Source organism: Elephas maximus, chromosome 10, assembly GCF_024166365.1.
Source record: "Elephas maximus indicus isolate mEleMax1 chromosome 10, mEleMax1 primary haplotype, whole genome shotgun sequence".
In the NCBI taxonomy this organism is placed as follows: Eukaryota; Metazoa; Chordata; class Mammalia; order Proboscidea; family Elephantidae; genus Elephas; species Elephas maximus.
In genome coordinates, this window is record NC_064828.1 from 67,000,347 (window position 1) to 67,027,783 (window position 27,437).

General features: G+C 41.7%; 1 protein-coding gene across 3 annotated transcripts in view; it reads left to right on the forward strand.

The window, feature by feature from the left end:
* SAMD4A (sterile alpha motif domain containing 4A) overlaps positions 1-27,437 on the forward strand; it is a 239,889-nt gene that overhangs the window by 131,292 nt on the left and 81,160 nt on the right. For all 3 annotated transcript variants that reach the window (XM_049899471.1, XM_049899473.1, XM_049899472.1), the window contains exon 3: positions 11,326-11,844. In XM_049899471.1, the coding sequence (XP_049755428.1) occupies positions 11,326-11,844 (519 nt within the window). The remainder of the gene's footprint in view (positions 1-11,325; positions 11,845-27,437) is intronic.

Sequence of the window (27,437 nt, forward strand, 5' to 3'; positions counted from 1 at the left end):
CATTGCTGATTAGAGGGCTTCAGTCTTCACCATCATCCTTCCCTGCCTTTTCTCCTTTTCACCCACTGCTCTGGAAGACTTCACAAAGTTAAAAAGTAGCATCTCTTCTAAAAAAAACCTGAAAATTCTTATTCTGATTTGCATTGACAAACCTACTAACTTGATAATAGGTTTGGTGCAAAGTAGAAGATGAAAATTAGCTGTCTTACTTTTCTATAAATCCCTGGAGTTGGCCAACACCTCAAGAGAAGAATCAGAAAGGGAGGTGTACTTCTAACTCTATCTACAGGGTGGTATCTGGTGTGTTCCAGAGTCACCCAATTCCTTCCCTGTAGAGTTGTCCAGGCCCTTCTTGTCAAATACAGTACCAGTTAATTTATGGCCGTAGATTCAAATACTCTACATCTGCAAAATTGTTCATTCTTACATTCCCACTTATGTTTTGGATTCTCGTCTCTCAAGATGGGAAATTTTGTCTATAAGTTGTTGAACAATTTCCACCTTAATTTAGAAAGTGTGAGACCCAGTGCTTAAGGGTCAAGAGAGTCATGTAAGCCCATAGAGTGGTTCCCTGGTGTTGGGGTGGAACCTGTTCCACTCTGGCCCTTCAGGCCCTTCCTGAAGCTTATAAACTTATCCTGTGAAGTGGCTCTTGTTCAGACTGGTTCATTGAATCAGGCATCACATTATTTCTTTACTTTTTACTTTTTTCAAAAAATAATTTATATATATATAATTCAGTGATGATTATATTCTTCATGTTGTGCCATTATCACTATCCTTTTCCAAATTATTCTGCCACCATTAACATAAACTCAGTGTCCCCTAAGCAGTAAAAAGCAGTAACTCCCCCCTATTCCCTCCCTCCCACCCCTGGTAACCACTAGTAAGCTTTGGTTTCTATATACTTGCCTATTTCATATAAGTGAGATCATACAGTATTTGTCCCTTTGTGACTGACGTATTTCACTCAGCATAATGTTTTCAAGGTTCATCCATGTTGTTGTATGTATCACGACTTTATTTCCCTTTATGGCTGAGTAATTGAACTGTTCTTTTATGATTTGATCTGTTTACATTTCTCCCAAGATACTTCTCTGCTGACTTTCTGGACATTGCCAAGGATTTTGGTCTTGGAGTTCTTAGTTATAAATATTGCAATTAGACAACCTGCACCATGGTACGCTTTTATTGGGGCTCTCATTTCCAGTGCTTCTCATGGAACAAAGCCCAAACGTAAGCATCATAGTACTAAGTATGTTTTTCTCCTTTGAAGAGTTGGCATGAGGATTGCTAATTCATTATTTTAAAGTACTATCGGAAAGTCATTTTGTGGTGTGCGGGGGTTTTGGTGTGGTAGTCTGGGAGTGTGATGGTGGCACCAAAGATTAGTAAGTGGGAAAGCTTCCTGCTTTGGGAACATTTACTTCCTCTTCTCAGAGGGGTTTTAGTGTAAAAAATGGGTAAGCGTGATCTGCAAGGATTTGTCTCGCATTTAAGAGTAAGGTAACATTTTTTTTCACCTCCAGTTTGTATGATTCATAGGACAACCATTCCTATGAGATTTTATTCAAACATAATCACTTATGGCCAAAAGGATTTGAACATAAACAGTCTTAACACATCACTATCTGCAGTAGGTTTCTTTCTTTAACAGATGTTTGTGAAAGAGTCATATTAAACACATTTCATTCTGCTGTCTCAGCCTCTCAGATCTTTATCATGAAGATTACTTTAATTGGTGTCAGTAACAATGAGGAAAAGCACTCATTACACTTTTGTTTTCTAGCACGTAGGAAATTTTCCACCTTAAATAGACTATTGAGAAGGGGGATGTAGTAAGGATTTTAGAAATTGAGCTGATCTTTTATTTTCCTTTTTTTACGTGTTCCTGTTTTTATTTTACTTTAAAGCTAAAAATAATCAGAATACTGCCAAGTCAAACAAGAAGGAGGTGACTGAACAGTTTTTGTGTGACAACTGTACCTATACTACTGTTGGGAGGTCTGTGGTTTGTCGGTCATACAATCTGTCAGGCTTCATTTAAAGGAAATTTCTAGGAAGTGCCTATCAGTTTTTTGTTTTGTTTGTACTTTAGGTGAAGGTTTACAGAACAGACTAGCTTCTCATTAAACAATTAGCACACATATTGTTTTGTGACACTGGTTACCACCCCTACAACATGTCAACACTCTCCCCTTCTCAACCTTGGGTTTCCTATTCCCAGCTTTTCTGTCTCCTCCTGCCTTCTAGTCCTTGCCCCTGGGTTGGTGTGCCCCTTTAGTCTCATTTTGATTTATGAGCCTAATTTTTGGCTGAAGATTGAACCTCAGGAGTGACTTCATTACTGAGCTAAAAGGCTATCCAGGGGCCATAGTCTCAGTGTTTTTCTAGTCTCTGTCAAGCCAGTAAGTCGGGTCTTTTTTTGTGAGTTAGAATTTTGTTCTACATTTTTTCTCCAGCTCTGTCTGGAATCCTCTATTGTGATCCCTGTCAGAGCAGTCAGTGGTGGTAGCCGGGCACCATCTAGTGTGCTAGACTCAGTCTGGTGGAGGGTGTGGTAGTTATGATCCATTAGGCCTTTGGACTAATCTTTCCCTTGTGTCTTTGGTTTTCTTCATTCTCCCTTGCTCCAGATGGGGTAAGACCAGTGGAGAATCTTAGATGGCCACTCACAAGTTTTTAAGTCCCTAGATGCTACTCACCAGAGTAGAATATAGAACATTTTCTTTATAAACTATGTTATGCCAGTTGAGCTAGATGTTCCCGGAGACTATGTTCCCCATAGCCCTCAGCCCAGTAATTTGTTTCCTCAGTGAATTTGGATGTGTCTCTAACATTTTGAGTAAGAAATCCTGAAGTCCAATATAATAAGACACTATCAAACAAAATGCCTGGGGACAATTTTATGTAACCATTTTAAAATGTGATTAGTAAAGAAAGGTTAATGCATGGGAAAATGGAGACAACATCACTACCCCCATGGAGCTTGCATTCTAGTGGAGAGAGAAAATAAGTGTAATATACAGCAAGTCATGGTATAAGTGCTATGAAAAAAAATAAAGCACAGCAGGATGATAAGGGAGTGCAGAGTGAGGGTCAAATAATGTGGTCAGAGAAGTCCTCATTGAGAAGATGACATTTGAGCAAAGAAGGAACTGAGAGAGGCTAGATATAAGGTCTAGGGGAGAAGTGCTGCAGGCAGAGGAAACAAGAACTGAGGCAGGCACATGGCCGGCCTGCTAAAGGAACAGCAAGGAAGCCAGAATGAACTGAAACAAATGAGGGAACAGTAGCAGGGGCAGGGGACTAGATCACATAGGGACTAATAGGCTGTTGTAAGGACTTTGGCTTTTACTCAGAGTGAGATAGGAAGCCACTGGAATATTTGAGCTGGGTAGTGACATGACCTGTCTTCCAGTTTTCACATGTATAACTCTGATTGTCATGTTGATAATAGACTGTTAGGGGGTACGTGAAATGCAGAATCATGACGAGAAGTAGTCAGATTCTGGATATATGTTGAAGGCACAGGATTTGCTGATTCTATCACATAGGATGTAAGAGAAAGGAATCAAGGATGACTCTGGAAGGATGGGGAAGCCATTAGCAGAGATAGGGAAGAAGACCAAAGGAGCAGATCCAGTGAGAGTAAGAGCAAGTCTACCCTCTGGAAGTGGATAGACTCAGACCTATAAGAGTCAGTCATAGTGAGGAGGAGGTCAGAAGCCTGAAGGTAGATCCCACTGCTAACTGAGCCCTTGACTAAGACCTCAGGACCAACTGGCCTGGGTCTGTCAGGAGCAAAGGAGCCCTCCTGGAGCACCCAGCCATGCCAGTACCTGGGGGTAAAGTGACCACAGATGGAAAGTCCCTATTGAAGAGATAACCAGGTCACTCTAAAGTGCTAAAAGGGTCTTCGTAGGGATCTTTTGAAGCCAGAAGTACCTGGTTCTTGTCCTGTGACGATGGCCAGGTGCTGGTGAATGACCTTTCTGCTCCCGGAGAAAGTAGTACAGGTTGTAAAGAGCTATGAAATCCACTACATGGCTCCTTGCCTTTTCTAGAGAGTTCAAAGGGCAGTAGCATTTTAAAGTGATTTTTACCCGGTAATATTAGTTAACTATTGAAAAAAAAATTTTTTTTTATTGCTATGTAACAAATTACCTCAAAACTTAATGACTTCAAGTAACATTTATCTTGTTGGGTCAGAAATTTAGAATACTTTTTATCTGGAGAGTTATAGCTCAAGGTGTCTCTCACAAGGATTCCGTCAAGATGTTGACTAGAGCTGGAGAATCTACTTCCAAGATGGCTTACTCACATGGCTGGCAAATTGGTGCTGGCTCTTACCAGGAGGCCTCAGTTCCTCTCCACTAGGGCCCCTCCCAGGGTTGCCTGAGTGTCCTCATGATGTGGTACACCTGGCTTCCCCCAGAGCTAGTGATCCAAGAGAGCAAAGTGGAAGTTGCAATGCCTTTTATGACCTAATCTTAGAACATCTCCATCACACTCTATTGGTCACACAAATTCACTCTGATTCGGTATTTGAGGAGACTACATAAAGATGGTGAATACCTAGAGGCGAGAATCAATGGACAACATATAGGAAGCTGACAATCACCCTCCTTGCACATAGGGAGAAGGTTTAGATCTTCTCAATCCTTTGAATCCACTCAAAGTACCATATGCAGCTGCAGGGGCTCATTAACTCCAGATTTTCTGGGTCTCTCATCATAACTGATTCTGTGGACTAATCTAAGCCATATCACTACAGGCCTCCGCTGAGTTATGGGAATTCTTCTCCAATCACCTCTAGCTCAAGAGGGTATCTCAGGAGACAATAGAAAGGTATAGGTGCCAAATCAAGAATCCCACAGTTTTCCACGTTGGTATTTCAGGTACCCTATGTTTTTTTATGTTAGCTGAGGAAACCCTGGTGGCATAGTGGTTAAAAACTACGGCTGCTAACCAAAAAGGTAGGCAGTTCGAATCTATGAGGTGCTCCTTGGAAACCATATGGGCAGTTCTACTCTGTCCTATGGCTCATGTCGACTTGACAGCAACAGGCTTGGGTTTGGTATGTTAGCTGAAAGGAGCCCTAGTGGCACAATGCTTAAATGCTCAGCTGCTAACCAAAAGGTCGGCTGTTTGAACCTACCAGTGGTTCCTCGGGAGAAAAAATTTAGCAATCTGCTCCTGTAAAGATTACAGCCTAGGAAATCCTATGGGACAGTTCTACTCTGGGCTATAGGGTTGCTATGAGTCGGAATCGATTTGATAGCACTCAACAACAACATGTTAGCTGACATCTCTACCAGATTGATTTCCTGTTACCAAATTTGTGGTATGTGGTGTTCCCACTAGCTGGCTGTCACTGAGTTGTGCAGAGTTGTACTAAATTTAGAAGTCTTTATTACATGATTTGTCTAGGATCTAGTTTATAATATAAATTATTCTAAGCAGCATTTGACTATTTAAGACCCACTGGTATTCCTGCCTTTTAGCACATTTATTTAACCGGTACCTCTTGTATGTGTACACTTAATTCCCAGCCATTTCTCGCATGAGCAAATTGCCTAAATGCACTTGTGAGAAACCCTTTTATGGTAAATGTTATTAAACTGAAAACAAGGGTATAATAAAATAGCAATTTAAGGGTAATTTACTAACAACTGGAGCCCTTAAACACTGACATACCATTGTGTAGTAATAATACCAGACTTGGTATTTAAACACACTCTTTGTCACTCCAAGAATCACTGGGACAGTTTCCTAATCCTCTTGGTTTTCGATTATAGCTCTTTAAACTTTTTTTAACTACTTTTATGCCAGTGGTTTATAAGTTATGAATCATTAACTTTTAGCCAAACTCTGTTCATTCAGAGAAATTAGACAAAGAATTAGAGGTTAGTTGGCATCATTCAACCTTGCTGTCCTTGGACTTTACTTCAGTTTTCCAGACCATCTCCTAAACTGGTTGATACCATGGTGAGTAATGGTAGAAACTGTGTCATAGAAGTGATCCATTAATTGAAAATTATGAGAATCCTGTGTCTTCCCCAGTTGCATGTTGCATGTACTTGTCAGCAAAGATTCCCTGCTGTCTGGAAGATAGTATGGACTCCACAAAGAAGGCCAGTGGGCAGCTGGGCAGGACCTAGCCAGGGTGTACCAAGTCCCTGCATTTAGGATCTAGCTTCTGTTTGAAGGTAGAGACTCTCACTCTCATCAGTGCCCTGGGGCTGCTAACCCTGCGAGATTGACTTGCACTAACTAGAGAGCAGGAAAGTAGACCCCACAATGCTGGCTTATTAATTTACAATAAGAAGCCATCATCAGATGGACCAGACATACTCAAAGTTCATATAATCAACATTCATTCTCCCTATAGGCAGGCCTCCACAGGTAGCCAAATCATAATCAGAAATCAATTATTAGGTTGCCCTGAAAACCTGTTGTCACAGAGTCTGGAAGTACCTCAAGTCTGTATGATCAGTACATTCTCTGCCTGAAGGCATCTGTGGAGCCAAATCATAGTCTAAGGTGGTTTGGTGAATGAATAATCAGGGCAAGGGAGGCTAAGTGAGGTGCGTTTAATGGCAGCAGGATAGTTTCATGCCTCCACCTCAGAATGGGAACGGCTTTGCCAGAAGGACTGAATTTCTCAAAGCCAAATTGCTAAAATTTCCGTTTTCCCAGAGAGGCACTTGGATAGGTATATTAGTTATTATTGGCTGCATAATAAATAACCTTAAAACAATAATAAACACGTATTATACACCTTCTGTGGATCAGGAATATGAGTGGTTCTGGCCCAGGGTCCTTTGAGATGCCATTTGGGTCTGCAGGAATCTGAAGGCTTAACCAAGGCTGAGAGATCTGCTTCCAAGATGGTTTACTCACATGGCTAGCAAGTGGGTGCTGGCTTTTGGCCGAAGGCCTCAGTTCTTCCCCACAAGGACCTCTCCACAGGACTGCTTGAGGGTCTTCAGAACACAGCAGCTGGCTTACCCCAGAGCCAGCTATCCAAGAAATAGGTGGAAGTGGTAATGCCTTTTATAACGTATTCCCTGAAGTCATACACTGTCACTTCTGCTACGTTCTGTTTACTCGAAGTGACTCACTAAGTCCAACCTACACTCAGGGAAGGAAATTAGGTTCCATCTTGTGAAGAGCGGAGTGTCAGAGAAATTGTGGACATATAAAAACCACAGTAGGCATTGCCTACCTTGTCTCTGTAACTCCTTTTTTGTCTGCTTCCATGGCTGACCAACCTGTCTGCTGATCCATAAAAAAAAAAAAAAAATACACTCTAGTAATTTAATTTATGGACAAGCTCTTCTGTGTATCTTTGTCATTGTGTATCTTTAAGCTAATTTGCATAGCCTCTTTCCACCACCTTACCAGCAAGGAGACCTTGGCCAAGTTACTTGACCTTTCTGTGCCTCTGTGTCCTCATCTGTAAAATAAGGTTAGTAATAGGATCTACCTCATAAGCTTCTTGTGAAGATTAAATGAGTAATTAAAAACACAGAGCTTAGAAGAGTACCTGGCACATAGAAAGCATTTAATAACTAACTGTTAGCTGTCAGCAGTGGCAGCTACAGCAAGAGCAGAGATAGTTTGATCCAGCAGGTGTATTTAGCCATGGAAGGCAATCTTATTTCCATGTTCCCAGTGGTCTGAAACGAAAGCCACAGTTGTCTTCTTGACCACGTCACAGCCATCTAAACCTGTCTGAAGGACAGAGAAGGAACTACTTCAGCATTGGAAGGGACCAGGGCCGGTGGCCTCTGGTTTTCTTTTTCTCTTTGCTGTGCTTGTGCTTTCTCTGAATCCCAGGTGAACCCCTGGCAGAGAGCGTTTATAGGAAGATAGCACGTTTAGCTCGCACTCTGAGTCCTATTTACAATTCATTTTTATTTTTATTTTTTGGTGGGGGGACTGACCTTTTGTGGGGAAGTGTAGAATATCCAGATGGGCAAATGACCAGGCAGAAAACCAGGGAGTTCCTCAGCCTTGTAAAGTTTTTATGAAAGATTGTTCTTAGATTTTATTTTTATGTACATTTTCAAAGGTGGAAGCTGCCTACATCTCGTCAGTGTTGGCTTATGACACAAGTTTTTCTTCTCAGCTCCTTTTGCTTCTTTCCAGTGCCTCTTTAGATCCTTGGGGGTAATGAATAGATCTTATCTTCATCTAAACAGACTAATAATCTAAAACATGCCTTGTGTTTGCTGAAAATGTATTGAAGAGAAAGTTAGAATTCAGTGCTTTATTCATCTCCCAGAGCTACTTTACAAGGGAGGTGATACTGAGTAGAAGGCACGAAGGTAGCCCTGTGTCAGGTGGCATTAGTTAAATACAGAATCAGGGAGCTGGGAGGGACCTGCGAGGCCATCTGTGCCCTCCCACTTGCTTGCCCCAATCTGAATGCCTCTAGCCCTGTGCTATCCGGTTCAGTAGCCATCAGCCACATGTCGCTTCTGAGAACTTCAACTGTGGCAGATCCAAGTTGAGATGTGCTGCAGGTGGTAAAATACACCCTGTATTTTAAAGACTTGATATGAAAAAAGGAATGTGAAATATCTCATTGATAATTTTATGTGACTTACATGTTGAAATGGTAATATTTTCGATCTATTGGGTCAAATAAACCATGTTAAAATTAATTTTACCTGTTTCTTTTTACGTTAATGTGGCTATGAGACTATTTATAATTTCGTATATGTTGTTGTTAGGTGCTGTCGAGTCGGTTCCGATTCCCAGTGATCCTGTGTACCACAGAAAGAAACACTGCCTGGTCCTGTGCCATCCTCATGGTTGTTGTTATGCTTGAGCCCATTGTTGAAGCCACTGTGTCAGTCCATCCCATTGAGGGTCTGCCTCCTTTTTACTGACCCTCTACTTTACCAAGCAATTTCATATAGCTCACATTATATTTCTGTTGGACAGTGATGTTCTAAACCATCTAGCTCTATTATTCAGACCTCTAGGACAGAGATTCTAGAGCCTTCCCTGGTGACTCCTCTGAGTATTTTCTCATTCTGGAAGCTCAGTTCTTCTCCACATCTAATTTTTATCTCTCCTGTTTAATTTGAAGACTTAGTCTTCAAATAGTTGATGGTTCAGCATCTCGTCATGAAATACCCAGTTAAAGAGAATCAAGCATCTTCTATATTACTTTCTATGTAAGCTCAATAACCCTATTTTTTTTTCCATATTTTGACCTTATTACTCTTTTCTAACCCTTTAATCATTTTTAGTGACCTCCCCTGGATTGTCTCCAGTTTCTCTACATTATTATTATTTTTTAATAATATTTTATTGTGTTTTTGGTAAAAGTTTACACAGCAAATTAGGTTCCCACTTAACAATTACTACACAAATTGTTCAGTGACATTTACTACATTTTTCACATTTGTCAACATTCTCATTAATTTCATCCTGGATGACTCATTACCAGTAATCTGGTTTTCTTGTCCCCTTACCCTTTCATCTTTGCTTTAGAGTAACTGTTGACCATTTGGTTCTCTATATTGTTTTTAAAACTTAGTACCTGAAACCACCCATATCACGCTAATGAGTGCCTGACTAATGCAAAAAAAGTTAGAAAGAATTACTTCCACTACCCAGTACTTGACTGGTCCTTTAGATTCATTACCTCATTTAATCCTACAGCACAGTGAGGGGCAGATGCTATCTGTGCCAGTCTTGGCTGATGGGGGCCCTGATGGCGCAGTGGTTAAGAGCTACAGATGCTAACCAAAAGGTCAGCGTTTGAATCCACCAGCCGCCGTAGCTATGAGTCAGAATAGACTCAGTGGCCACGAGGCTTGACTGATGAAGACCCCCTGGTGGCACAGTGGTTAAGCACTTAGCTGCTAACCAAAAGGTCAGCAGTTCAAACCCACCAGCCATCCACAGGAGAAAGATGTGGCAGTCTGCTTCCATAAAGATTTACAGCCTTGGAAACCCTATGGGGCAATTCTCCTCTGCTCTGTAGGGTCGCTATGAGTTGGAATCAAGTGGATGGCAACAGATTTGGTTGATGAGGTGGTAGAGGCTCAGAGAGGTTAAATGACTTGCCAAAGTTCCGCCACAAATTAAGTGGCAGATCTGGGATGTGTACCCAGATTTGCCTGACTCCAAAGTTCACATTCTTTCATTTTATTCCATGCCTTCCTTGTTTGATACTTTTCTTTGAATACGCCCTTGTGGTCTTGAGATGCCTTGTAGTACGTGGCTGATGCGTTTGTAGCTCATGGTCAGTAATGACCATTGGGCTTTTTCTAATATGTTTGTGCCTAGCTAGAATTGTGAAGCCTTTCAGCTAAATCCCAGAAACCCTCTTTTCAACCCGGTAGATTCTGCATAAAAGCCTGCAGAGCTGTGCAGTGCTAGCTCTGGTAGGGTCATCAGTGGGCCAGAATTGAGGTCTCCCGGTTTCAAGAATGGCTTTTCTGGAAGGGAGCTTTCTTTCCTGTGGCTTAAGTTCCTGTGGCTAACTGTCAGCTTCCAGAACCAGCTACTCCTCAAAGGCCAATAAATGCATAGTGCATTGTTTACCCATGTTTACTTAAGGCAACAAGCTTGTGCTTTGAGTGGGAGGAAGCAGGAAGGGATCCTTGTGAGTGTGTTAAAAACAGATCTTCACATAAAAATAGCCTGTTTGGCATATGTGCTCAGAGGAGTCCCTGGAGCCAAGTCTTAGATCTATGGCTCATTCTAGCTTTGAGCCCATGTCCTTCCTTCGAGTCAGGTGAAAGGTGCAGACTTACTATGATGAGATAAGTACTTTTTTTCTGGCAGATTTCTCCATCTGTGAAATTTAACGAGCTACACATACGCTTTTGCCAGGGTTTAAACCACTGTCCACAAATGTCTGGGGGTAGAGAAGCAGCCTTACCCGAAGGACTTGGGTATGTGGACCCTTGATTATACTTGCTTTTCTATGGAGATTTCCTTATTCCTTTAGCCCCCTGTCTATCTGAGGGAGTGGCTAGACTTTTCTAAGAAAGAAAATAGGGCTGTAAATTCTCTTTGGTTGTACCAAAGTAGTCGTCACCTCTTTGGAGACACAAATGAGAATTAGATTGAGCACGCAAACATGTCAGAACATTTGTTTGTTCTGTGTTTCGTTGAAGTCAGTGTCCCCTGGCAACCTGAGGTCAGTGATTTAACCAATGTCTTGGTTATTTTGAGAAAATTTAGCCAGGTACATAGATTGAGACTCCAATCCACAGGAATTCTCTTTACAGTTGGTATTTAGTGTCTGAGTGGGTGTATTTGCTTATTTGCCCTGTATATTTTCCTTTTCAGGAATCATTAACCAATGGCAACAGGAATCCAAGGATAAAGTGATTTCCCTCCTGTTAACTCACCTGCCTTTGCTGAAGCCAGGAAACCTCGACGCAAAAGTAGAGTATATGAAACTGCTGCCCAAAATCCTGGCCCACTCTATTGAACACAACCAGCACATCGAGGAAAGCAGACAGCTGCTGTCCTATGCATTGATACATCCGGCCACTTCGTTGGAAGACCGCAGTGCTTTAGCCATGTGGCTGAACCACTTGGAAGACCGTACATCGACCAGCTTCAGTGGCCAGAACCGAGGCCACTCGGACTCTGTGGATTATGGGCAGACACACTACTATCACCAAAGACAGAACTCCGACGACAAGCTCAACGGGTGGCAGAACTCTCGGGATTCTGGGATTTGCATCAACACCTCCAACTGGCAGGACAAGAGCCTGGGATGTGAGAATGGCCATGTGCCCCTCTACTCCTCTTCCTCCGTCCCCACCACAATCAATACAATTGGAACCAGCACAAGTACAAGTAAGTGCCCTGAAACCCTTTCACACAGTCTGGTTTTGGCGACTTGCTGTGTGTGGCATGTCCCACTGCAAATGTCTGCTCTGATCACTCTGTAACCCTGGGAATGAAGGGCTAATTGGAATTGTCTATGAGAAAAGGTTCTTTGAACCCCATCTTTGTGGCTCCTTTGACTCTGGAAAGATGAAAATGCTGGGCAGGTAAAAATGATTGATGGTTCAAATTTGAGTTACAAACAGATCAAAAAAAAAAAAAAAAAAGAGAGAGAGCGAGAGAGAGAAAGACTAAATGGTGAAAGAAGTAAACTTCATGTTTCCAAAAATAGGAATGCCTTTCACTGCCACGTCTTTCACCCTGGGGTTTTGGGATTTGCTGAGATACTCGGTTACCGTGTGATACCCTAAACCTGATTCTAACCCATGGTTAACCAGCCAGCCACATGGGCTTTGTGCATTTTTTTTTTTCTTTTTTTTTCTGTCTTTTTTTCCCTTGTTTTTGATTTCACCCTGGAATGTTCCTTCCCTTGCATTTCCTGGTTTGAGTCCCCAGTTGTCTGGGAGCACTTCTCCTGACAGGGGGAGCGGGTTTGCTAACTGAGAATGCTGCTCTGCTGTGCCCTGGTGTGAATGCTGTGGACTCCCCTCGCTCAGTCTAACCCCTTAGGAGAGGCAGGTTGGGAACTGCTTTGCAGGAGAAGAGAGCAGAGGACAGCTCTCTGCTCTTTGGACCGCTAAAGCAAAGTACCCTGCCCACAGCTGGGATTAAGGCGGGGGTCCTCCCTATGCTCCCCAATGAGGCTGAGCAAAATGACAAACATACCTTCCATGCTTATATAAAGGTGCAGCATGGCTGAGTAGCCGTATGACACCGAACTCCTTGATGCTAGTTCTCATGTGTCCTTGAATACAGTAGAGTGCTGAGATAACTTTCTTGGGGGGAAGATTTGTGGTAAGACCATATCATTTAAATGGAACCCCTAATTAAATGATATGAGAGTATTAAGAAGTGGCACCGATGGCTTCTTGGCCTTTACCTCCTCTGGGATCTTTTCCCTAATGGGCCTTTTTAAATGGCTTTCTCAAATATGAAACAGTGTTGAACTACATTAATTGAAGCAGTATTTTAGTGGCATAACCCAGGAAATACTTAAGATACTTCATTGATATTACTGCAGCATGAGGTTTTTGATTCTTTTTCCTACATTTATATTCCAATACTGGTAATTTCCACATTTGGGGAATGAAGTGATTATGGCATTATTAATTTATTATGTAAGAGGTTCTTGTGGCAGTCAGTCTTTTTCACAGACTAGTGATCCAGCTGGGAACTCTGTCACTAGCCGCCATGTAATTGTGAGTGATGGCTGAGATGATTAGAGCAGACGCATGCAGACTGGGAAGACAGAGCCTCTTGGCCTGAGTTTCCCGGGTCAGCCACAGAGTCTAATAATTGTTACTTAACTCTGATAGCTGGAAGAGATGCAGATGATGAGCTGCCTGCCCTCCTAAAAAGTGATCTTTTGTATTTTAAGGGGCTGAGTTTTATGTCATTTGTTTTGAAATTAGTCTTGGGTCATCACATTTCCATCTCCGTAGATTTAAACATTCAGGGTCAGATCTTGACAACATTACGACATTTAAGACAATTACCAGACTGTGGTCAACAGGCACTTTTAATTTTCACTGTGGCTGCCCAGCCCCTTGGAGGATAGGAAGTAGATGACTGTCATCGCCTCCCCGACCTTCGAGCCCTGGTGTAGTGCTTGAGCTGAAAAGGACTTGGAGGTATAACACGATGACTAGATTACGTATCTGTGGAAGAAGAAAGGGGTGGGAGCCCTGTTTCAGAGCATCACAAAGAAGGTAAAAGAGCTCAGCTCTCTCCTCCAGAGAGTTTCATTCAAACACTTGGCCATGTCAACACTAGTATTTCAGTAGTATCTCCTTAGCAAAAGGTTAATGTCATTGCTTTACTCCTCTGCCTGGCCTACTGTAGTTAAATTGTGTTTGTAAAAACTACAAATGTTTGGGTCATTCATTCACATGCCTCTATCGTGTATATACTGAGCCCCCGGGAGGCAGCCTGACAAAGTACAAGAACAAGAACTTTGGCATGAACGCCATCCTCTCTGAGCAAGGTCCTATTTGTAAAATAGGAACATTCATTATAACTACCTTTGAGGGCTGTGCTGAGGGCAAATGAGATTATGTATGTAAATGCCCTGCCCAGGACAGGGCTGGCGACAGTAAGCACTCAGTAAGTGTCTGCTAGATGAATAAATGAGAAAAACCAGGGAAAACACTGAAGAACAAAGTGCTCATGCTGACATCCAGATTTTGTGTCCCAATTTCAGTTCTTCTGATGGTCAGCGTTGACATAAGGCAATGATATAGGCATCTTTCCCTGAGCTCGTGGTGTCCAAAGGGGGAGGGGCTTGAATATGCTGTGACTTTGGGCCCTGGGGCCCTAGTGATGCAGTGCTTAAGAGCTTGGCTGCTAATCAAAAGGTCGGCAGTTCAAATCCACCAGCTGCTCCTTGGAAAACCGTATGGGGCAGCTCTGCTCTGTCCTGTAGGGCACTAGGAGTCAGAATGGACTCGATAGCAACGGGTTTTGGGCCATTTCACTGCAATAGAAAATGGGCGGACTTAAAAGCTTCAGGACCTCGTCTACTGTACTGAAGAGTTACATTTCTTACCTCTTTCCAGGTGGAAAAAAATATCAGGGTTATGCACAAAACAGTATGATTATAAGACTGAAATTAACTAATGCAATGCATTCTCATATTATTGTTCAAATTAATGACAGTTTAATAAAAAGTAACTAGAAAGTCATCCCTTTCATGGTTTTTGTTTTTAACCTTGGTTTATTCCACTAATATTTTATTACTTTGGTTGTTGTACTTCAGCAACGTGCTTTAGCATTTGTGGCCTACTCCCTGTGTGGATTCTGAATCATTTAATGGCCCTGCAAACACTTAACTTCACACCTACTGTGTGCTTAGCACTACATGGTCCATGGAAAATATAACAGAGCTTAAGACACTTTTTCAACTCTTCCCCACCCCGCCCAAAAAAACCCCAAACCCACTGCCGTCGAGTGGATTCCAACTCATAGCTACCCTATAGGACAGAGTAGAACTGCCACATAGTTTCCAGGGAGCGCCTGGTGGATTTGAACTGCCAACATTTTGGTTAGCAGCCATAGCTCTTAACCACTATGCCACCAGGGTTTCCTCAGCTCCTTCAGGGAGACTAATATAGGGAGCCTAATTAAAAAAAAAAAAAAAAAAAAATTTTAATATAATTGGGGAGAGAAGACCTATGAAGCAGTCTCACAATTAAAAATTAAATCTTTCTTTTTGTCAGACTTCTCCAGAGAAATTTGACAGAACAATTCATGAGTTATATAAAAAGTACAGTAAAATAATACTCTAAGAACACAAGGCAATACAGGATTAAGCGTCAATTGAATGGAGGGGTCCGTGCTCTTAAGTGCTATGAATGTGTGGAGAGATCCTTGGGAACTGGAGGGTCAGGAAAGACTTTGCAGAGGAAATGGGAAGTGAGCTAGAATTTAAAGTGGGAAGACGATATTTGGAAGGGGAGAAGAGGGTAGCAAAAGGGTGGAGGTTCTAGTGTGCAGGGAGGAGAAAATAAAGGTTCAGTAAGGGAAGGGTAGTGAGAGGAAGGCAGTAAAAGCAGGCAGAAGGAAGGGATCAGAGAACCAGGAGGAGTCCTGGTGGCACAGCGATTAAGCGCTTCGTTGCTAACTGAAAGGTTGGTGGTTTGAGCCCACCAGCCACTCCACAGGAGAAAAATGTGGCAGTCTATTTCTGCAAAGATGTCGCAGTCTGTAGTCCGTAAAGATCACAGCCTTGGAAGCCCTATGGGACAGTTCTGCTCTGTCCTGTAGGGTCGCTGTGAGTCAGAATCAACTTGATGGCAATGGGTTTTTGTTGTTGTTTAAAGACACCCATCATGGAGATGGTGCAGGACTAGGAAGCATTTGGCTCTGTTGTGCATGAGGTCACCATGAGACAGGGACTGGCTCAATGGCAGCTGTTAACAACATCAACAACAAAGAGGCTGAACATTACATCATGGGCATGGAAGTGACATGAGTAGTGCTGTAAAGGGGACTGGTCTACAATTAGCAAATGGTGAGCAAGTGGTGAGTACAGGGTCAATGAGCCAACTTAAGAAATCCCTTCAGAAACTCAGTTGTGAGATAATAAAAGTATCATTAGAATAGGAGTAGGTATGGAGCAGAAGGAACAGATACTAGAAGTGTTCCTTAGGAAAATTATTGGGATTAGAATTTGGTATTGACTTGGATATACATTATTGATACATTTTTTGTTCATGCATTCACTTAGAAAATGTTTACTGAGCACCTACTATATGTGTAGTCTGCGCAAGGCATTTGGGACATGTCAGTGAACAAGACAAAGTTGCCTTCCTTTGTAGAACTTCCAGTCTAGTGCATATAAATGACAGTATGTAAGTAAATTACATAGTGTTAGAAGCTCATGAGCTTTATGGAATTAAGAAAAAGAGCAGAATGTCACGTAAAGATCTGGCCTAGGAGGTAAAGGTGGGGGAAGGTTGCGGTATTAAATAGGGTGGTCAGGGTAGACCTCACTGAGATGATGATGTGTGAGCAAAGACTTGAAGGAGGTGAGGGAGCCAAATGGGTGTCTAGGGGAAGTGCATTCCAGGTAGAGAAAAAGCTGAAGCAAAGATCCCAAGATAGAAGAGTACCGGGCTTGTATGGGCAAAAGCAAGGAGGCCTTTGGCTAAAGGAGAGTGAGAGAGGGAGACAGTGGGAGAAGAGTAGATTAGAGAAGTGATGGGGAGGGATAGATCCTACTGGGCATTATAGACAGTGCAAGGACTTTGACCTTTATTCTCAGTAAATCAGGAAGCCATTGGAGGATTTTCAGCAGAGGAATGATGTGGACTGAACTGACTTATATTTTAAAAGGACACTCTGGCTGCTGTGTTAAGAATAGTTTGTACCAGGGCAAGGATAGAAACAGGAAGACCAGTTAAGAACCTAGTGCAGTGATCCAGGCAAGAGACCATGAAGAGTTGGACTAGGATGGCAGGAAGGGTGAGAGCTGGTTAGACACTGGGTATATTTTAAAAGTAGAGCCAACAGGATTTTCTGAAAGAATGAATGAGGGGTGTGAGAGAGAGGATTCAAGAATGACTCCAGGGTATTTTCGCCTGAGCAACTGGAAGGATGGGTTGCCGTGGGGAAACCTTTTGGTGAAAGCTTTTATTATCAAATAGATTAGGTTGGGGGGTGGGGGACAGACTCAGAAATGTCAAATAAGCAGTTGGATATATGAGTGTCCAGTACGGCCAGCATAAGGGTGGTTTTTAAAGCTTTGAGATGAACTGAGATTACCAAGGCAGAGACGTAGATGGAATAGGATAAAGACCAAGCCTGGGGCGCTTCAACATGGAGGCTGGGGAAAAAAGGGGGAAGCAACCAAGGAAACTAAGGAGAAATTATTGAGGTTGGAGAAAAATCAAGAATTTGTACCTTGCAAGACAAATGAAGAAAACTGAGTCAAATGTTACTGATAGGTCTAATAAAGTAAGGACTGAGAACTGACCATTGGAATTATTAAAGGAAATAAAAGAGAGTGCTTAGCTATAGGATCGTTATGAGCTGGAATTGACTCGATGGCAACAGGTTTGATTTTTTTTTTTTTTTTTTTTTGGTTTAGCCCATAATAGGCACTTAGGGGGAAAAAAGTTGAGTTAATGATTCTAAAGAGATTGGTGGTGAGATAGGGTGAGGAACAAGCTACAAGTTTGATTTTGGATTTATGCGGAGTTTGAAAATGTGCTGGAACATTGAGATGGAGAAAAATCATGTTTGTAAGGCATTAAAAAAACTGCCTCCTTTGCCATGAGACCAGAAAAACTGGATGGTGCCTGGCTACCATTACTGAGTGTTTTAATCCAAGATTCTGTAAAAGAATACTGATCAAAAGGAGGAAACTACAGAATAGAATTATAAATTCTCATGTACTCAAGGCTTTCTGGAGTAGTAGAGGCTGGATGAATCCCTGAAACTGTTGCCCTGAAATAATCTTTCAACCTTAAACCAAAAATATTCCCTGTAAGTCTTCTTAAAACCAAATAATAATTTGGCTTAACTGGTAAAAAAAAGGGCTGCCTTGTGCATTATACTCTTTTAAGAACTGTCTGTATGGGATCACATTGACAATAGCAACTTGAAAGATTAGATAGGAAACTTAGGGGGTAGTGAGTTTATGTTAATGAGGGAGGAACAACTGAGAAAAGGCGGGTGAGAATGGTTGTACAACTTGAAAAATGTAATCAATGGCATTGAATTGTACATGTAGAAACTGTTGATGTATGTTTTGCTGTATATAGTCTCAACAATAACAAAAAAATAAATTTTAAAAACAATATAGAAAAAAAAAAAAGGTGCTGGAGCCAGGTAGAATTTTTGAAGGAAGAGAGAAGAATGAGGATAAGAGTTGGGGGCAAAAGCTAAACCCTAATCTAATAAGAATTAACCCATTTGCATCCATCCAGACAGATATAACAGTGTCTTTTGTTGACTACGGAAATCAAATCAAGTGAGTTCTCTCACAGGACCTGTGAGCTGGATCTCTGCTTCTGTGAATGAGATCAGAGAAGAATGAATTAGGGTAGATCGAGATGTCTACTAAGCAACTTTTTGCATAGGATCTAACAGTACACACCTACATAGTGTTTACTCTGTGCTGGGTATTGTTGAAAACCCTTTACATAAATATTAACTCACTTAATCCATGAGGTAGGTAGTGTTATCGCCATTGGACAGATGAGGAAACTGAGGCATAGACAGGTTAAATAACTTTACCAATTAAGTGGATGAGCTAGGGTTTAAACATGGGAAGTCAGGCTCCAGCATCTGGCTCTTGACTACAGGTTATGCATCTGTCTCTCCCTTCTAATCCTATCCTCAGAGATCATCTCAAACCCAATTCTGACTCATAGCTACCCTATGGGACAGAATAGAACTGCACCATAGAGTTTTCAAGGAGCACCTGGTAGATTGGAACCACCGACCTTTTGGTTAGCAGCCGTAGCTCTTAACTACTACGTCACCAGGGTTTCCTTACCTCAGTTAATACCTAGTAAACCAAACCAAAGCAGTTGCCATGAAGTTGATGCCAACTTGTGGCCACTCCCTGTGTGTCAGAGTAGAACCATGCACCATAGGGTTTTCAATGGCTGATTTTTCAGAAGTAGATCATCAGATTATCAGGCCTTTCATCTGAGGTGCCTTTCAATGGACTCAAACTGCCAGCCTTTGGTTAGTAGCGTAGCACGTTAACCATTTCCACTACCCAGGGACTCCTCATAGCTAGTAGCTCCTGGTTGGTCTCTGACCCTGAATTTTCCCCTCTGTAGACCAGCCACTCTCTGGAATCAGTGGTCTCCCTGGCACACAGACCTGAGACCTCGCCCAAATTGCTGCTTTTCTGTGACTCACTGACACAGAGGAGCTGCTGGTGTGCTCGCCACGAACTGACCCATGTACCTTGATTTCAGTAGTTAGCATCAAAGTCTTGGTTTACATGCTTCCCTCCCCTTTCAGATCATGAACTCCTTGGGGACAGGGGCTATGTCTTCTTTATCCCTCTTTTCCAGAACCCAGAATGTTGTGTGGGTCAAATCCATTGCCAACGAATTGATTCTGACTCATAGAAACCCTACAGGACAGCATAGAACTGCCCCATAAGATTTCCAAGGAATGGCCAGTGGATTCGAACTGCTGACCTTTTGGTTAGCAGTCTACCTCATAACCACAGCCTTACCAAGGCTCCATGTGGGTCAAAAGTCACAGAGATTTTTGAGACTGCAAATTCCTGGCATGCATTCAACTGCCACTCTCCCAGGGTGGAGAGTCTCTGTTGGACACTGGCTGTCTCTTGCTAAGCCCAGATGTGGCCTCCAATACTCCTCTAGGCAGCCACTATAATTCAGTAAGTGATGGCATGTGATCTGAAGCCTGCCTGCCTGCCTTGCCATAAATGTTTGCTGGGCAGTAGGGACTTAATAAATTCCTGGGCTCACTAGGCAGATGTTCATGAAAATAATGAATTTTCAAAATAAACAAGAAAATGTCCCTAGGAATTCATTAAGTATTTAGTGATAATATTGATCATTTAGCCTTCTGTTACAGTCATCATAGTGACAGTTGTTGTTACTCTTGCTTCTTTCATGGCTTATTTTACCAACCTGGTGTCAAAACTAAAACTTTTTAAAAAGTACTGTGATATTGATTGTGGAGGTGGTTATATGAATTTATACATGTGATAAAATGCCATAGAGCTATACGCTATATACACAGTGCATATCATATATGTAGTACATACCAAAAGAAAACAGTGCATACAAAAACTGGTGAGATCTGAGTAAGGTCAGTAGTCTAGTTAATTGTATATGGTCAATGTCAATTTCCTGGTTTCAATAATGCACTGTAGTTATGTAAGATGTCACCATTGGGGGAAGCTGGGTGATGGGTACATGGGACCTCTCTGTACTATTTTTGCAATTGCTTATAAATCTATAATCATTTCAAAATCTAAAGTTAAAAACAAACAAACATACTGGAGCATCCAATACCTGGATTTTTCTTGGACTTTGGCCGTAGTTCTTGGCCTTCCTACGCAATGAGGGAATCTTCCTATTTATGGAAAGGATGGCTGCTAGTCACATAGAGCCAATCTGAAACGAAACTACCTCAGCAGGCAAGGTGAGGAGTAGGAGCAACGTGAATCTCAGGGAAAGTGAATCTTTTGGGAGCCCTAGTCTGCTACTGAGGGGAGTGGTGATTCAGTGGTAGAATTCTCGCCTTCCATGCAAGAGACCTGGGTTCGATTCCTGGCCAGTGCACCTCAAAAGCAGCCATTACTCATCTGTCAGTGGAGGCTTGCATGTTGCTATGATGCTTAACAGGTCTCAGTGGAGCTTCCAGACAAAGACAGGAAGAAAGGCTGGTGATCTACTTCCAAAAATCAGCCAATGAAAACCCTATGGATCACAGTCAATGAAAACCCATTGTGTATCGAGTCCCCAGGAGTAAGAGGCCGACTTGATGGCAGCTAACAGCAACAACAATCCACAATTGGAAAAAATCCTCCCATTTTCTTTAGCCCCTTAGGCAGCCAGTGTCAGCTTTTTCAGAGATACCTGTTTTGCTCAACACTTTCCTGGTTTTCTTCCTTTCCCTCTGCCCTTCCTTCAAGCTTTCTAACAAGGCCACCAGCCACCTCAGGTTCATTCCCATCAGCCTGTGAGAAACGATTAGAACCCACATATTTAAGAAAAGCAGAGACCAGGCAGCTTTAGGCAGGTCTGACTAGAAAAGAGAGCTTTGCGAGTGGCCTCTTGGAAACTGAAAAGGAATGGCAAGGCCTGGAACTCCTGGTTCTGCCTTGCAGGCTGCAGGCCACTTCTAAGATTTCGGAGCCACTGGTTTAACTTGCAGTTGCTTTTAAATTCTCATGAAATTATTTTGTCTTTCATTAACAGACTCTCTTGGTGGAAAATTTCTCCCTCCCAAAATCTAGCCAACCTGGGAAACCTGGGAGGTAACTAAAAAATTCCTTTATTTCCTCAACCCCTCATTTGCTCTTCAAAGAGGTGACTAATGAAATAGTTGCCTTGCTTCGTTTGAGAGGCATGTTTTAACAGCTGCCATGATATATTTTTAGCCTCAGCTTCCTTCCCACTTTGGGCAAACTTTTTTCAAGTATGGCACCGGCCTTCCTGATATTACATTGTGAAGATGGCTCAGTGACATCTCAGAGCACCTGATGTTGCCAGTGAGTAATCCTTCTCCCCTTTCCAAGAGTCCAAAGGTTTTACAGGACAGTGTTTTTCCTCATCATCCCTAATGTTTGTTTTCTGGAGCTTGGGGAAGAACAATTAGAAAAACACTGTAGTAAGCAAGAAGCCTGCTAGTTTGTTCTGAGTCGGAGATCCCGCTGTTTGGTAAGAACTAAAGACCATGGACTGCATGTGCCTGTAGCCATGTGTCATGAGACTGTGCCATCGGGAGGACTCTTTTAGACTTTAATGACAGCGAGGGTTATTAAGCATGAGATGAGCTACAGAGGAAAGCAGTTGTGTTCTCATTCTCCACCATACTTAAAAATAGGATGGATTCTGGCTGGAATAAATGGCTCAAGTTGGTCCAGCTGAAAGAGGGAAGGGGGAAGGGAGAGATAGACAAAGGGCTTCTTTAAGACTCTTTGAGCCTTATAGTCTTAAGATTTTTATTATTTCACAAAATTTAGAGTCATACACTAACAATGGCTGTTCATAAGCATTTGGACAAGAAAACTATTAATCTTGCATTTACATACCTTAATTTTTTTTCTTTGCATTTTAAGATTTCCAAGGGAAAGCTCGGGTTACAATGAAGAAAGATGTATCATGAATGTAACTTATAAGGATCTTAAATGTGTAGAATATCTAAATTGATAAAATTAGCCAAATATATATATACACATATATATTTATACATATATAATACATGCATGTATGTTTATATAAATATTTCTTTAATAACAGCAACTTAAACTCCTGAATTTCATGGTTTCAGTTGAGGGTAAATCTTAGTGGCAGCAACGACTAGCAATTTAGGATACACCCTGTAACTCTTAAACACTGCAAATATCATTCCTGCCTTCCCTCTACCCTCACCCCTGACCTTTAATATTCTATTAGGTAAATATGGTATCAGGAAATCTCAGCTATAGGTCAACTAAGGGAAAGGTACGGAGATGGGGAAGCGAGATAGGCAGGGGATCCCTGGAATCTGGAAAATATAAGAGATTTTTGTGGGTTGGAGAAAGGCTAAAGCTCCCAGCATGCTCAGGGGTAGTCATTCTTTGCCAAAAGTTTTTAGCTCCCTTTACCAGTGGACCATTTACATAGACCAATTTCATGGCTAGAATTATAGAGTGGAGCCAATGAGAGCACAGGCTTTGCTTTAGAGATTTGTTTCACAGCCAGACTTGCTGAGATGCATCCCTTCTGAAAGCCCAGCAAAACCCATATGGAGCTAAAAGATTTAAATAGACTGTTTTATGCTTGGAGCCCTGGTGGCAGTGGTTAAAAACTACGGCAAGCTTCAGCTGCTAACTAAAAGATCGGTAGTTAGAATCCACCAGCAGCTCCTTGGAAACTCTATGGGGCAGTTCTACTCTGTCCTATAGGGTCACTATGAGTTGGAAATGACTCAATAGCAACAGGTTTTTTTGGTTTTATTTTATGCTGTAGCCTCCTGTCACTTGAAAATATTATTATGCAAAGGGAATTATGAGGCTATGAGTGGTGCTTTAGATGTTCGAGTTTGGGGTATAGATTATGAGATTATCTTGATCAAGATTAAAAACATAGCTTTGATGTTAGATGACTTGGTTTTAAATTCCAGCTCCACTGATAACTAGGTGTGCATCCATGGAAAGCTCCTTGACCTCTAAGCATCATTTCCTCATCTCTCAAAAGGCAATAAGATTCAGGAGTTGTTATTAGGTGCCATCAAGTCAATTTTGACTCATAGTGACCCCATGTGACAGAGTAGAACTGCCCCCTTAGGATTTTCTAGGCTGTTTTTTTTTTTTTTTTTTAATCTTTACAGGAGCAGATCGACAGGTCTTTCTCCAACAGAAATGCTGGGTGGGCTCGAACCACCAAACTTTCAGTTAACAGCTGAGCGCTTAACCATTGTGCCACCAGGGCTCCTTTAATATTCAGGAGGAGACCTCTTAATTTATTTGATCAGGATGGGTAGTTGGTGCATTCATTGAAAAGGCTATTTGAAGCAGGGAATCATAAAAAGGGATAATACCTTAAACATATTGCAAATTAAAACATAAATGCATTCCCTTGCCCTCTTTTCGTATAGAGCGACAGCCCTTTCTTTGAGGATAGGGTTACTCTTTATCTTTCCTGCATAAATCACACCCTTGATGCATTATTGTCTGTGATTTTATTAAAATGGAGCAGGAATTTGAAGGCATTTGCAAAGCAATCCGAACATAGAATTTTTCTAGAGTTTTATGATTTTTATGTTTAAAATTTAGTTAACAGTTTCCTCACCCACACTGAATTCAATGGTACGTTTTTAAGTAAAATCACTTATTGAATATTTCTAAACCATTTAATTACATTTTCTTGCAATTAACTTTCAAAGCTCGCATTTCATCCATTTCTGTAATACTTTTTAAAGTTACACATTTACAATAATAAGTACAGCTGGCACAAACAGGTTTGGGAATGCATTCGGCTGCCTCTTGGTCAGCCTACAAGTCAGCTGGGGGAGAAGCACAGAAGTGAATTGCCACCCTTGAGGAGTCGGTGAGCCATGGGCATCAGCATGTAATTAAAGGGAATGGAGAGTTCTGGCTGGTACAGCGGGCTAGTTAAGATGAGTGAAAAGAGCCTGTTAGGATTGTTTTGAGGATTAAACAAGTAATGTGTGTAAAGCACTTGCCAGTGGGAGGTGCTTAATAAATAATTGTTGTTGCCAGCTGCTATCAAGTTGGCTCTGACTCATAGCAAACCTATGTATAACAGAACAAAACATTGCCCAGTTCTACACCATCTTCATGTTCATTGGCATGTTTGAGTTCAGTTAGACAATATTTTGTTCTATCCATAGGGTTTTCTTTGGCTAATTTTTAGAAGTAGACCAGGCCTTTCTTCCTAGTCTCTCTTAGTATGGAAGTTTGTCTGAAACCTGTCTACCATGGGTGACCCTGCTGGTATTTGAAATACCAGTGGCATTGCTTCCAACATCATAGCAACACACAAGCCACCACAGTTTGACAAACTGACAGGTGGTAGTAATGACTGATGCTGTTTAGGTGACATCAAGCCAGTTCTGACTCATTGCAACCTTATGTGCAACAGTATGAAAAACTGCCCAGTTCCACACCATCCTCACAATCAATGACTGATAGCCCTTATTATTATTATCATTGTTGTTATGACTGCAGTTGTTAATGTTGATAACAATAAAGGGTGCTTCTTCCATGAGCCCAGACTCTGCAGTAATCCGTGATGGAATAGTCTTTGGGGCAGCTCTATGATAAAGCTATTCCAGTGTGCTAAATTGAAATCAAGATACTTTAACTCAACTCTACAAAGAGTCAGGCTTTCACAAATACCAGTATTCCCTTAAGGATTGTTCCAGTGGTATAGCATACTAAATAATTTAAAATAGACCAGAAACACACACAGACACACACACACACAAAGAATAAAGAGTAAGGTAAAAAATTGTCAATGTTGCTTCTTTGGAATTCACTGCTAACGGGAATCATTTTTTAAATTACTGATAAGTGTAGGGATATTGTTCAAATTTATAAATGTGATCTTTAAGTAGCAGAATAGGATTGAATAGGGATAAATGAGGCTATACACAGAGATACAGGCCAGGGAAATGTTGCCAGTTTCAAGAGTGCAGAGTGTTTGGAAGAAAAATAACGTGTCTTAGTGAAAAGAGCAATGGATTAGGAAATTCACCCTATCTCTGACTCAGTATGTGATCTTAAACTCTAGAGGATTTCTCCTTCTTTATGAAGGCATGGGGCTGGATGACCCCTAAGCATCCTTCTTAGCCCAATCATTCTGTGCCTCCAAGGTAGAAAAATCTCTAAGTCATGGAGCGCTGACCGTGAGTACATAGTGCTGTTATATTGGGGTGAGATTAGGGGAGGAGAGTGAAATGCCAGCTAACATGCTGGACTAGTCTAAGAGAAGTCAGATATCAAAGCCAGGAAGAAACCCTCCTGCTTTCTTCAGCATTAACTGTACACTCAGTGAACCATCTGATAGGATTTTGGTCCCCCTCATTTTTAAAAGAATGTGAAAAGCAGTAACTGGTACCTAGAGTGTGGAATTGGGATGTCTGGCAGACAGGGGTTAGGTAGGAGACTTACATTTCATTCTGTCTTTTGAAGTTAGTACAATTGCATTATTACCTATTAAAATACAAAATTAAAAAGATATAAAATAAGAAAATACGAAGATGTTAGTAAGAAAATGGGGAGAAGAGGTGTTCTAAAATACATTAAGGTGATTTAGCTTGGCATACCAAAACCAAAAACTCATTGCTGTCAAGTCAATAATGCAAAATAAGGATGATTTGATAACTTAGAGACATTGAAGTTCATTAATAGGAAGAACATTATCATGAGCTCCTTAGCCTCTGCCATATAGAAAGAAAAGGAAATGGGCAAAAATTATACAGGTAGAGCTCCTGGTGTGATGAAACGCCAGAGCAGGCTACAACTACAAATGTGATTTCTCTATCCTCACTGACCTTATAGAAAAGAGGGGAAAAAAAAAAAAAAACCTGGGATTACCACATGAAGTTGCCCAAAGCCTGTGTCACAGGTTGCTTGAAGGCCATTCTTGCTTAGTAATTGTGACTTCGTCAGATGGGATCCTTTTGGAAGATTTTGTTTTAAAAGACCTGATCAATGTTCCACATGTTACTGGTCTTACTCATGTGCCACTAAGTCATTTCCACATTGGCATGCAGCTCTTGGACTCTGTTTCGAAAGCTGCTACCCATTCTGGACTGAAAAACTTTCCAAATAAAATGAAACCTGTATCCCACATTTTCAGTTTTCTGAGGGCAGTCTCTGATTATCATTAGTGGATAGATAGGGTACCCAATGCTGTCTTACAGAGCCTGGAAATTAAATTTCGTCAGATAAAAAAAGATGACTGGTGGCACATATTAAGGAAATGAGGAGCATGCTCTCCTAATCTATCATTAGTACCAAGGTGAAGCAAGGAAAGAGAACTCATACTATAGCAATGTCTCATTTACACAGTTGGTATATATTCTTTAAAAGTTGCTTGAAGTGACTTTTTTTAAATAATTTTTATTGTGCTTTAAGCAAAAGTTTACAAATCAAGTCAGCCTCTCATATATAAACTTATATACACCTTGCTACATACTCCCACTTACTCTCCCCCTAATCAGTCAGCCCGCTCCCTCCTTCCAGTCTCTCCTTTTGTGACCGTTTTGCCAGTTTCTAACCCCCTCTACCCTCCCATCTGCCCTCCAGAAAGGAGATGCCAGCATAGTCTCAAGTGTCCACCTGATACAAGTAGCTCACTCTTCATCAGCATCTCTCTCCAACCCATTGTCCAGTCCAATCCATGTCTGCTGAGTTGGCTTCGGAAATGGTTCCTGTCCTGGGCCAACAGAAGGTTTGGGGACCATGACCGCCGGGATTCTTCTAGTCTTAGTCAGACCATTAAGTCCAGTCTTTTTATGGGAATTTGGGGTCTGCATCCCACTGTTCTCCTGCTCCCTCAGGGATTCTCTGTTGTGTTCCCTGTCAGGGCAGTCATCGGTTGTGGCCAGGCACCATCTAGTTCTTCTGGTCTCAGGATGATGTAGTCTCTAGTTCATGTGGCGCTTTCTGTCTCTTGGGCTCATAATTACCTTGTGACCTTGGTGTTCTTCATTCTCCTTTGATCCAGGTGGGTTGAGACCAATTGATGCATCTTAGATGGCCGCTTGTT